Source organism: Neofelis nebulosa, chromosome 13, assembly GCF_028018385.1.
Source record: "Neofelis nebulosa isolate mNeoNeb1 chromosome 13, mNeoNeb1.pri, whole genome shotgun sequence".
NCBI classification, from domain to species: Eukaryota; Metazoa; Chordata; class Mammalia; order Carnivora; family Felidae; genus Neofelis; species Neofelis nebulosa.
In genome coordinates, this window is record NC_080794.1 from 34,633,806 (window position 1) to 34,647,307 (window position 13,502).

The 13,502-nt window shown below is 40.6% G+C and overlaps 2 protein-coding genes across 2 annotated transcripts in view; both read left to right on the plus strand.

Moving 5' to 3' along the window:
* DDX21 (DExD-box helicase 21) overlaps positions 1-4,395 on the plus strand; it is a 28,129-nt gene extending 23,734 nt beyond the window's left edge. Inside the window, exons 14-15 of the mRNA XM_058696540.1 lie at positions 762-806; positions 1,618-4,395. Of these exons, the coding sequence (XP_058552523.1) occupies positions 762-806; positions 1,618-1,887 (315 nt within the window). The 3' untranslated portion in view covers positions 1,888-4,395. The remainder of the gene's footprint in view (positions 1-761; positions 807-1,617) is intronic.
* Positions 4,396-10,314: 5,919 nt separating this feature from the next.
* KIFBP (kinesin family binding protein) overlaps positions 10,315-13,502 on the plus strand; it is a 37,872-nt gene continuing 34,684 nt past the window's right edge. The window contains exon 1 of the mRNA XM_058696541.1: positions 10,315-10,857. Within this exon, the coding sequence (XP_058552524.1) occupies positions 10,432-10,857 (426 nt within the window). The 5' untranslated portion in view covers positions 10,315-10,431. The remainder of the gene's footprint in view (positions 10,858-13,502) is intronic.

The window sequence follows — 13,502 nt, forward strand, 5'->3', positions numbered from 1 at the left end:
GGGGAGGGAGAGAGAGAGAGAGAGTGGGGAGAGAGAGAGAGAGAGAGAGAGAGAGAGAGAATGAGAATGAGAGAATGAGAGAATGAGAATGAATCCTAAGCAGGCATCATGCTGTCATCACAGAGGCCGGAACTCAGAAACCTGTGACATCGTGACCTCAGCTGAAATCCAGAGTCCGGCATTTAACCAACTGAGCCACCCAGGTGCCCCAAAAGTACTATAAAAACCTTTTTATTAGAGCAAGGTGAATTGTGAAAACCTAGAAAATTAACAATGGAAAATCATTTAGTTTTCTACTTTTAGTTAGGTCATCCTGAATAGTAGACACTTTTTCTTACAGAAAGCAGTGTATTTTAAGGTAGACCATTGGTTTTGGGGCCATACTGAAAAGATGTTTAAAACCTGCTCTATTTCCCAGCTGGGGGCCTTTGACTTAGCCTCTCCAAACCTCTGTTTCTTCAGCTCTAAAATGTGGCTAATAGCTACTTGAGGAATTAGCAGTATGATAGCCAAGAATGATCTCTAGCCAGTTCTAAATCATTTTGACTCCCTTTTTAAAGTATCCTTGGGTTTTTGCTGTTGTGCTTTTGGGAGGTATGATATGTGTTGGCATTGGTTGAAAGTCCCATCTAAAATTCATACCTGGAGGGTTTTTTTGGTTTTGTTTTTGAATATAATTTTGAATATTATATGGTCTTTTGGAGCACACTGACAATTGTGGTGAAAGGCTGAATTAACTTGGGATTTGTTTTGATTTCCAGGGGGTTTGCTTTGATGTCCCTACTGCAGCAGTAACAGAAATACAGGTATTCTTTCTCTTGGATTTTGAAGTTAACATTTAAGTTGTAAAACGTTCATTATTGAAAACACAGAATAATGGAAAAGGAATCAACAGCTCTAGTCCCTTTACTAAAAGACAATTAAGAGTTAATGAAGTTTAGTATTTTTTTCTCCTAGCCTTTTTATTCATATATTTTTCTTATTCAGCCTGTTTTCCTTCTTTCCTTTATCTATAGAGTTATGAACAGTATCTAGCTTTTTCCTCCTGTGTATGTTGTATGGGGTTTACATAGACACCTTGAATTGCTCTATCTTCATTTAGTACTGCTGTGAGATATGGGTTTGTGGTATATTTGCATGTTTTACTACCTGACAGCTGGGGATACAGACACTTAACTGACTCAGCCACCCAGGCGCCCTGAAGGTTGTATTATTTTTAACCAGTGACCTTTTATTTATTCTTATTTTTATTTTATTAAAGAAAGCTTTTTTTTGATGCTTAGTTATTTTTGAGAGAGAGAAAGAGAGCAGGGAAGGGGCAGAGAGGGAGGGAGATAGAGAATTCCAAGCAGGCTTCGCGCTTGTCAGCTCACAGCCTGATGCGGGACTCGAATTCCCAAACCGCAAGAGCATGACCTGAGCCGAAATCAAGAATTGGATGCTTAACTGATTGAGCTACCCAGGTGCCCCTAACCAGTGACCTTTTAAATTTTAAACACTTAGGTTATCAATCTGCTTTTTCTTTAGAGAAAGGGCAAAAATACTGTCTTTCTCATGCTTTTTAAAATCAAGTTCAATAAAAATCAGAGCAGGTAAAATAATACTATCTCTCCATAGGAGAAATGGCATGATTCACGTCGCTGGCAGCTATCTGTGGCCACGGAGCAACCAGAGCTAGAAGGACCACGGGAAGGATATCGAGGCTTCAGGGGACAGCGGGAAGGCAGTCGAGGCTTCAGGGGACAGCGAGAAGGAAACAGAAACTTCAGGGGACAACGGGAAGGAAATCGAAGCTTCAGAGGACAGCGATCAGGAGGTGGCAACAAAAGTAACAGATTCCAAAACAAAGGCCAGAAGCGGAGTTTCAGTAAAGCATTTGGGCAGTAATTTCAAATAGAGGATCCATATGGCAACATGGAACTGAACACTGATTTTCCTATGAAGTTAAAAGCACATGTGTTTCCTTCTTGACCACTTGCCTTGTCCCCATCTCTTCCAGAGAGACAAGCTTCATGGAAATTATTTCCATCTGATGATTATCACTTGTAACTATTGCTGTTTCTGTATTAGGTTTCTCTTTTGAAAAGATGTATGAATTCGTAATATTTTTATTCTGATGCATTGTCTGTAGGTTATAAGACCAAGTCAAGCATGTATTTGCCCATACTTTTTAAGCTGAGGTGTCTCTGTATTTAAATAGTGTCCTTCCCTGAATACCTATGGGGAATGCAGCAGTCTCTGGAGAGGCACTCTGAGCAGTCGAGGCTTACCTGTAATTGGCATTCTTCAGCCACCTGCCTAACAGTGACTCACGTGGTCCTGTAACATGTCCGCTGAGAAATACTACTGAGCAATGTTTTGAAGCAAAATTTCAAAATTGCTGGGATGCAGTACATTTTATGCCAGCATGTGCTCTACATTTGAAGAACAGTGATAAATTTGATGGGAGACATTATGTAGATTAGCCATCATTATGTACATTTTGATACATTTTTAACTCTTCAATGTAAGCTGAATTCATGCTTCAGGAATTCTTCACAGATTTTATCTATTTATGTATATAGAAAGAAGTATTTTAATAAAAAACAAGTGTCTTTAAGGAATTCCAAATGTATAAGGTGGCCCTGTAACTTTCTTTGTAAGTAAGGAGGCTGAATAATAGGTGCTTGATGATAATGTACTCTACTTCCTGTTGGAAGATTAACATTATTTACCAAGAAGGAATTAAGGGAGTGGGGGGCAGAGATTTGCATTGATGACAAGAGTCAGGAAATCCACTGAAAATATTTTTGACATGTGAGAAAGAAACATTCATCTCAAGAGCAAAGAAAGGAACAAGTGAAAATACATGAAAAGCATTCTTTTCATGGTAAACAACAGGTCATTAATGTTTCTAGAAATTGACTTCTAATGGGTAAACTGGAGTTTTAGGTAGAATGGTCCAATGGTTTCTCAGAGGCCTAGTTCCTATAGTCACAGTATAGGATCTGTTTCTGTTAGACTACTATTCCATTGAAAGGTTTTAGCTGCTTAGAGACTTCCTTTTAAGATAATCTGTGTATGGTTATTTTTGGTTGTAGCTTTGAGGGAACTGACAAATTTTATATAGCCCCTGGTCAGGTAACTCTGTGAGTTCTCAAATATTACTTCTCTGGGAAACTTTCTGCATGGTGCAGGAGCTTAAGAGTGGCATTGTTTTCTTGCCTTAATTCCTAGAAATTCTGGACTGGGACTCTCAGGGAATAAACTCTGATAGGAGAAGTTAAAATACATGGCCTGTCTTGTTTTCATTTGATTATTTTTGAACAATTGAAGTCTTTCTAAGCCCTGGTTTCTTTTGCTCCATCAGATCTCTTTATCTAACTGCATTTTACTCTATCATCTTGCAGTAAGGGGTTCAGATAGCCAGCTCAACTCTTTAAATGAAATTAAAAAAAATTTTTTTTAACATTTATTTATTTTTGAGAGACAGAGAGAGAGCATGAGCAGGGAGGGGGCAGAGAGGGAGACACAGAATAGCAGGCTCCAGGCTCTGAGCTGTCAGCACAGAGCCTGGCACAGGGCTCGAACTCAGGGACCACAAGATCATGACCTGAGTCAAAGTCGGGTGTTTAACCGACTGAGCCACCCAGGTACCCCGCCAGCTCAACTCTTTGATGCTTGAGGCAATGTGTCCTTTCTCTGTTTGGACTTCAGTTGTGTCCTTCAGTCCTAACTGGATGTTTCTGTGTTCTCAGCAATGATCTTGGCTTTTATTTCTTGATCCTCTTGTCAGTTTTACCATTTTCCTCCCATTCCTCATGGCTTCCATCAAGCCACAGGAGAAGGTGTTTGATAACAGATGACTCATGTGTCTTGTAGATTATAATTTATTAGATTTCAATTTTGCTCAAAATACTGAGCATATTTTAATAACAACCAAAGTATTTAATCAAGCAGATTCAAAGGACACAGTACCTGTCCTTTAGGGAAGAGCAGTTAAAACCTTGATGTGGATTAGCCCACAGAAAAATAGGCATAAATCAAGAGTAAGGGGGAAGTTTAGTGGGAATTGCACTTGACACAACTTAATTTTATGGAAAATATGGCTGTTTTCAACAAATGAAGCTAAAGTTTCTCCTGGATCCCAGAATTCAAACCGTATTTGTAAATATATAATTCAGCTGTTTGATTTAAATGGGCTTGTTAGGCTGGGAAATGTTACAGTTTTTACTATTTTCTACAGAGAAAATATTTTCCAATGTATCAGACTCAATGAACTTTTAAAATACAATCCATTTTTACATTGGAGTTATCTGTGCAGCAGTTTCTTTACAATTGTACATAAAATGCTGTAAGTTAATGTATAAAATACTGCTTTATGCCAGAATAAAAATACTAGTATTTACTATTTAAGTTTTTGGTGGCTTTTTTCCTAAAAATGAGAATAGCATGAAATTTTTATTTTAAAAGTAATAAATTATGGGTGAAAAAATCCAAACATAGAAAAAATAATAGTCACTCCATAACCTTTTTGTGAGCATCTCTTCCAACAATTTATTTACGAGATTTGAATAGTTCAGCTTTGTGAATTGCTATTTGCCCTCAATGTGTGCATGCTTCTCTGTAAGTACAGATTTTACAATATTTTTTTTAACGTTTATTTATTTCTTTATAATTTTTTTTTCCAACGTTTTTTATTTATTTTTGGGACAGAGAGAGACAGAGCATGAACGGGGGAGGGGCAGAGAGAGAGGGAGACACAGAATCGGAAACAGGCTCCGAGCCATCAGCCCAGAGCCCGACGCGGGGCTCGAACTCACGGACCGCGAGATCGTGACCTGGCTGAAGTCGGATGCCCAACCGACTGCGCCACCCAGGCGCCCCTAACGTTTATTTATTTTGAAAGAGAGTGCACCCGTGCATGCAAGCATAATAGGGACAAGAGAGGGAGAGAGAGAATCCCAAACAGGCTCTGAACTACCAGTGCAGAGCCCAATGTGGGATTTGATCTCACAAACTATGAGATTGTGACCTGAGCTGAAATTAAGAGTCAGTCGCTTAACAGACTAAGCCACCCAATCTTTCTTTTTTTTAATGTTTATTTATTTTTGATGGAGCACGAGGAGAGGAGGGGCAGAGAGAGAGAGGGAGAGACACAGAATCTGAAGCAGGCTCCAGGCTCTGAGCTGTCCGCACAGAGCCTGATGTGGGGCTTGAACTCAAGATCATGACCTGATGAGCCAAAGTCAGACACTTAACCGACTGAGCCACCCAGGTACCTCTCAGTCTTGCATTTTTGATGACTACATGGCATGTAGTATAGAATGGATATGTCAATATATATTTATTTAACCAGGACTCTATAGATGGCCATGTTATTTATAATTTTTCAATATTCTAAATTTTTTTTTTTTAACGTTTTATTTATTTTTGAGACAGAGAGAGCATGAACAGGGGAGGGTCAGCGAGAGGGAGACAGAATCTGAAACAGGCTCCAGGCTCTGAGCTGTCAGCACAGAGCCCGACGCGGGGCTCGAACTCACGGACCGTGAGATCATGACCTGAGCCGAAGTCGGCTGCTTAACCGACTGAGCCACCCAGGCTCCCCAATTTTTCAATATTCTAAATAAAATTAATGTCCTTGTATAAATCTTTGCCTATTTGTCTATTACCTGGAAATGCAGAAGATCTCTCTGGGACAAAGCTTAGGAAGCAATCCTAAGGAATATTAACATTTAAAGGACAGATTGGGGGCGCCTGGGTGGCTCAGTCCGTTAAGTGTCTGACTTTGGCTCAGGTCATGATCTCATGGTTTGTGAGATCAAGCCCTGCATTGGGCTCTGTGCTGATGGCTCAGAGCCTGGAGCCTGCTTTGGATTCTGTGCCTTCCTCTCTTTCTGCCCCTCCACTGCTCGCACTCTGTGTCTTTCTGTCTCTCTGAAAAATAAACATTAAAAAAAATTATTAAAAAAAATAAAGGACAGATTATTTCATTTATCCCTTAAAATAATTGTTTCCCCAATGTTAACATTTTACATAACCATAGTACAAAGATCAAAACCAGGGTATCAATAGGAAGGGTATTCTATAGATACTTTTTGGCACTTTGCTTTTTTTTTCTTAATGGCATATCCTGGAAATCACTACATCAGTTCATAGAAATCAACTTTTTTGTTTCATAACTGCATTGTACTCCATTGTGTGGAGTATCATAGTTTATTCGACCATTTTCTTACTCTTAATGTATGGGCACATAGATTATTTGCAGTATTTTGTAGTTAACAATGCTGCAGTGAGGAACCTGGTGTATAGTATTTTCATACTGTTGGAGTTCTGTCTTCAGGGTATATTCCTGGAAATGGAATGGCTGGGCCAAAAGGTAAGTACATATATAGTTTTGAAATTGTATTTTGTATGTAGTTTTATTATATATTGGCAAATTCCTGCCCTGCAACTTATTTTTTGAAGAAACCAGGCCATTTGTTCTATAGATTCTGCCACACTGAATTTTGCTGACGCATCTGTCATTTAACAAGTTCCTTTCCCCCCTGTATTTAATGTAAGTTGATAATTAGATATAAAAAGAAGGCCAAGAAAGGAAATACGCTCCCCAAATGGCAGCCAGAATTCTTCTATTGCAAGTTTCCTAGTCTCACGTTTGTGTTTTTTACTGCAGCTGTGTAAGGATTTTCCAAAAATCTCCATTTTAGTTTTCATCTGGGTGTTGTTCCAGTTAGGTGTTTTAGAGGTCAGCACCATGTGTTGGAGGGTTACTTATTGAGCTCCTACTAGGGCAGTATAGCATACTAATTGAAGAATGTGGGCTCTGGAGGGGTGCCTGGGTAGGTCAGTTGGTCAAGTGTCCCATGCTTCACCTCAGTTCTTGATCTCAGAGTTAGAATTAGGAGTTCTAGCCCCTGTTGGGCTCTGCGCTAGGTGTGGTACCTACTTAAAGAAGTATTGGAGGGAGCATGGCCTTCCCAACCCCTTGATTTTAAGGGGCACCTGGGTGGCTTAGTGGGTTAAAAGCATCCGACTTTTGATTTCAGCTCAGGTCATGACCTCAGGGTTGTGAGGTCAAGCCCCGCCCTGGGTGTGGAACCTGCTTACAATTCTATGTACCCACACCTCTCCCACTGGTTCCTGTGTGCTTGCTATCTCTCTCTCTTAAAAAAAAAAAATAATAAGTGTGGGCTCTGGAGCAAAACTGCCTACTTATATATATGGTAAGTTATTACCTATCTATATATATATTTGGTAAATTATTAATCTCTTGGGCCTCAATTCTTACTTTGCAGGATGGGAATAATAATAGTATCTCACAGAGTTGTTCTGAGGATTAGATGATTTGTTTTCCAGTTTTTATTTAAATTCCAGGTAGTTAACATACAGTGCAATATTAGTTTTGAGGATTAGATGATTTTAATATATAGAATGCTATTTGGCTCATAGGGAGTGATTAGCTACTATTATTAACCATGCCAATTGCTTTCCTTTTTTTTTTTTTTTTAATGTTGATTTTTGAGAGAGGAAGTGTGCGAGTGCAAGTGGGAAAGGGACAGAAAGGGAAGGAGACAGAGGATCCAAGCATGCTCCAAGCTGTCAGCGCAGAGTCTGATGTGGGGCTCGAACTCATGATCTGTGAGGTCATGACCTGAGCCGAAGTCCAACGCTTAATTGATTGAACTACCCAGGTGCCCCTCCAATCACTTTCCTATTCATGAACAGATAGGTACTGAGCACCTACTATGATTATTACAGTAGTTTCTTCACCAGTCTCCCTGCTTTTTCTCTGTTCCCCCTTCAGTTGTCTTGAGAATAATCCTCTAGGGTGCTGGGTGGCTCAGTTGTTGAGCATTGGACTCTTAATTTTGGCTCAGGTCATGATCTCACAGTTTGTGAAATCAAGCTCCAAGGTGGGCTCAACGCTGACAGTTTGGAGCCTTAGGATTCTCTCTCTCTCTCTGTCCCTCCCCCACTCATGCTCGCACTCTCTCTCAAAATAAATAAACATTTAGGGGCGCCTGGGTGGCGCAGTCGGTTAAGCGTCCGACTTCAGCCAGGTCACGATCTCGCGGTCCGTGAGTTCGAGCCCCGCGTCAGGCTCTGGGCTGATGGCTCGGAGCCTGGAGCCTGTTTCCGATTCTGTGTCTCCCTCTCTCTCTGCCCCTCCCCCGTTCATGCTCTGTCTCTCTCTGTCCCAAAAATAAATAAAAAACGTTGAAAAAAAAATTAAAATAAAAAAAAAAATAAACATTTAAAAAGAACAATCCTATAAATCAGATTTTGTCTGTCACTCCTTCAAAAGCATCCAATGGCTCCCACCTCACTCAAAATATCCAAAGTCCCTATAAATGGCCTTACCAACCCTAAATAATAGGGCCCACATTACTTCTCTGATTTCCTCTCCTACTGCCCTCTCCATTCTCTCTGTTCCAGGCAAGAGGTCTCCTTGTTCCTTGAACACACTAGGCACACTCCTGTGTCAAAGCTTTCATATTTGCTATTCCTCTGTCTGGGATATACTTCCCCTAATGTCTTCATGGCTCACTCTCTTACCTTCAGATCTTTTCTCAAATATTTGACAGTCCTCAAAAAGGGCATTACCTGTTTAAAAATAGCAACCTTGCTTCACCTGCTAACACTCCTTATCTCCTCTTTTGTTTTATTTCCATCCCACACTTCTTCTGACATTACTATATAGTTTTTTTTTTTTGTGACATATTTAATGTCTTTCCCTATACTGGGGCAGAGATTTTTGTCTGTTTTTAACTGCTGAATTCTCAGGGCCTATTAACTGGAAAATTAACAGACAACTTTAAATATTTATTGAATGAGTGAATGAGTCATTTGAAGTGTTGTGGAAAATGCACTGGTAGGAAACCAGACTGGCAGCAAGGTTACCTATTAAAAGTAATTCAGATGGTGGTTGGTCTAAACTACTGGAGATGAGAAGTAGACAGATGTAAGCTATTTAGGAGGTGGATTGGCCAGTACTTGGTTTTGCATTTAAGGATGAGAGGAGAGAGTGAATGCAAGGAATCAGCAGCTCCTATAGTGGTGTCATTCACTGAGACATAGAACATAACAGCTAATGTGTTGTGGGAGGGAGGGGGCATGTGAAGAGGAAAAGAATGGTTTCCAATTTCAACATACAGTGGAACAGTCACTATTTTTTAAAATATTTATTGAGTTTTAAGAGAGACCTTGAGCAGGGCAGGGGCAGAGAGAGAGAGAGAGGGAGACAGAATCCGAAGCAGACTTGGAGCTATCCAGGCAGAGCAAAATGAGGGGCTCCAACTCCGGAACCAGCAGATCATGACCTGAGCTGAAAGTCCAATGCTTAACAGAATGAACCACCCAGGCGTCCCTAGTGGAACATTTAGGTGTGGTGGTTCCAGTTGGGAGATGGATATTACAGTCTGGAGCTCCAGAGAGTCATCTGGCCTGGAGACCAAGTTTTGGAAGTAAACAGGACATGTGATAGAAACGGTGGAAATGCATAAGATCTCCCTGGGACAACGTTTAGGAAGGAGTCCCGGGGGAACACTAACATTCTTCCTTAGGATAATTCTGTAGAGCTAAGTAATATTATTATCACTTATGTTTTACTGTGAGAAACCTGAAGCTTAGAAAAGTTAACTTATCAATTAGAAGATCTGAGAATCAAATTATGTCTATGAGCTTCTAAAATCGGTCCTCCTTTATATATCTCAAAGCGCACGTAGCTATCAAGCGCCTAATAGTTAAAACCTCTGCCCCGCCCTTTCCACCCACCCTTCGCATTTGACTTCATAATTTATGAAGGTGTGTAATGGAAAAAGCCACGCCTCAGGTGGTTTGTCACAGCTCTGGGACTTCTGTGTTACTTTGGGAAGTTGCACACATACCTCCAGCCTGTACTTCAGGGCTGAAGGGAAAATATTGGTCGGTCATTGAGTTCTTTTTACATAGTGAAAGCTATCTTTCACTCAAGAAGCTATACGTTAATAATAAACGAATCCTTGTTACATTTTCGTCCAGTCATGGGTTGGGTTATACACTAATATCAAAAGGTTTCTGTCATTCAGTGTATACCAACTAACGAGAGTAGTTAGCTATGTTTCTAAACACTATTTCTATGTGTAATGTTAAAGTCAGCCGATACTTACATGCAGGTAGAACTTCACGGCGTCACGCGAGAGAATCCACCACCGCAGAGGGTAGGGCTGGAGGTGTGGCTGCCCTCATTGACAGCTTCGTTTCTACGACAACGGTTGCTGTGGTGCCTACTACGCCTTTCCGTTGGTCACTGCAGAGCATACTGCGGTTCCTCTGGAGGACCTCATTGGTTACGGTTCTGCTGTGTGGGATCTGTCGGGGGCCGTAAGTGAAGTGTCGCAAAGCAGAAAGAAGGCGGGAGTCCGATTGCAAACATCCATCGAGGACGCCTAGGCCGTAGAGGCCGCTATGGCGAGTGCTCCGTGGGCCGAGATTCGTGAGAAATTCCAGGCCGCGCTGGCTTTGTCGCGGGTGGAATTGCATAAAAACCCCGAGAAGGAACCGTACAAGTCCAAATACGGCGCCCGAGCACTGCTGGAAGAGGTCAAGGCGCTGTTGGGCCCCGCGCCTGAGGACGAGGATGAGCGGCCTCAGACCGATGACGGCGTGGGCGCGGGGCACCACGCCCTGGGGCTGCCGGCTGAAGCGGTGGAGGCCGAGGGGCCCATCGCCCGGGGGGCAGTGAGGCTGGCGGTGATTGAGTTCCATCTCGGGGTGAACCACATCGACACCGAGGAGCTGTCGGCGGGGGAGGAGCATCTGGTGAAATGCCTGAGGCTGCTGCGCAAGTACCGGCTGTCGCACGACTGCGTCTCCCTCTACATACAGGCTCAGGTGAGAGCGAGCCGGGCCCGCTGTTGTCGGCCAGAGGCGAGGGATGGAGAGGGCCCCACTATCGCCAAGGCCAAAGGCAACTGTTATGAGGCACGGTTTGGCCCCGTGTTTTGAAGCTTTGGAATAAACAGCTTGCAAACTCCGACATCACTTGCTGCTTCGCTTAGTCGTGGTCAACACATTGGTTTCCTGAGACCCTACTACATTATAAATGCCCTTTCCAACTCTTCTCCACCAGTCCAAATCTTGTTCATTCTATTAAGAAGAAATGCAGAGTAATTTAAAATCTTAATTTAAGGTCTCAAGGAAATGACAACGAATGACCCGAGTGCATGCTTAATTTAAAACAAATTGTTTAAAAATCTTAGCAAAAAAATATATATTGCAAATATATATACTTGCAATATATATAGCAAAAATATATATTACAGATATATATTTGCAATGTATATATTGCAAATATACATATATTGCAAATATATATTTGCAAATATACATATTGAAAATACATATATTTGCAATATATTTGCAATGTATATGTATATTGCAAAAATAGAAACTGAAGATTTTTAAACAATTTGTTTTTTTTTATTTTTTTTTTTTATTTTTAAAAAAAATTTTTTTTTCAATGTTTTTTATTTATTTTTGGGACAGAGAGACACAGAGCATGAACGGGGGAGGGGCAGAGAGAGAGGGAGACACAGAATTGGAAACAGGCTCCAGGCTCCGAGCTGTCAGCACAGAGCCCGACGCGGGGCTCGAACTCACAGAGGCGAGATCGTGACCTGGCTGAAGTCGGCCGCTTAACCGACTGCGCCACCCAGGCGCCCCTAAACAATTTGTTTTAAATTAAGCATGCACTCGGGTCATTCTTTGTCGTTTCTTTGAGACCTTAAATTAAGATTTTAAATTACTTTGGTCTCTCTCTCTCTCTCTCTCTCTCTCTCTCTCTCTCTCTCTCTCTCTCTCTCTCTCTATATATATATATATATATATATATATTCCTTTGCTTCCCAGGGAATTCCTGCCCATTCTTCCAAACCCATCTCAAAACAAATCTCATACTTTAGTAACTTTCTTTGAGCATTTTGTTCGAACTTGTATCTTTGAGTTCTTATGATACTCACTGTTTCCCATTTATATGGCACTTGGTTTATTAAGAAATAAATCTGACATTCTCTTCAGGAACCTAACACTGCAAAATACAAATATGTATGAACTCTTTGTATGTGCCAGGAACTTGGGGTAAGCTCACAAACCAGTTCTTAATACATGTGATCCAGGAACATTTACCAAAAATGATGATGTGACAAGTGGGCCACAAAGAAAAACCTCAGAATTAAAAAGGAAATTGTATATGTCATTTTCTTTTATCATGGCCCAATAAATTTAAAAGCTACATAATCACAGGAACTATATATCTTTTTGCACACTATTTATAACTTAGTACCTCCCTCCTAGTAGGCCATTCTAAATATTTGTCCATTGGATTAATGATCTAATGAAATTCATAAGAGATTAAACTCAAAACCTCAATTATTTGAAATTTTCTTTAACCAGATGGCTGCCTGAGATCTTCATAAACATTAAACAATTTCAACATAGCAAGAAGAGAATTAGAAACCTTCCTAAATGTAATATAGAGTGCCCAGTATTTACTGTATTTTTATTCTTTTTTTTTTAAGTGTTTATTTATTTTGAGAGAGAGAGAGAGAGAGAGAGAGTACGAGCAGGGGAGAGGCAGAGAGAGAGAATCCCAAGCAGGCTCTGTGCTATCAGCACAGAGCCAAAAATGGAGCTTCATCTCATGAACCATGAGATCATGACCTGAGCTGAAATCAAGAGTCTGTTGCTTAACTAATTGAGCCACCCAGGTGTTCCAGCTGTATTTTGACTTTAATATGCACACTGCTTCATATCTTAGTATGTCTGTGTCATAATTTACCTGGCAGTGTTTTCTTGTTGATAGATAAAATAATTGTGTCTTATAGATGTGACATCTTACATTCAATAAAATACAGTATTTCAAACAGCCAACCTTTTCTGAAGAGTGAATTATTTTAGGAATTCTTACTAAAATCAGGAACAAAACTTTGATTAGAACTTCTGGCCGTTGCAGTAATATAGAAAGCCATAAGAGTTATTAATTTTGGAAGAAATAATTTATCAAAGTAACCATTTGCATATAGGATCCTTGTATACCTAAAAACTAAAGTCATCAACTGAAAAACTATTAGAATGATCAGTTAAATAAAGTGGGGGGGATATAAAGTAAATATATAATATCAATAGTGTTCCTGTATATAAGAAACAGTGGTTAAAAGATATTTTTAGAAATTGCATATTATCGGGTAGTAGAACTGATAATTCTTTTTTTTTTTTTAATTTTTTTTTCAACGTTTTTTATTTATTTTTGGGACAGAGGGAGACAGAGCATGAACGGGGGAGGGGCAGAGAGAGAGGGAGACACAAAATCTGAAACAGGCTCCAGGCTCCGAGCCATCAGCCCAGAGCCCGACGCGGGGCTCGAACTTACGGACCGCGAGATCGTGACCTGGCTGAAGTCGGACGCCTAACCGACTGCGCCACCCAGGCGCCCCAGAACTGATAATTCTAAAAGGAGAGATATACCAAGTCATTGGCTT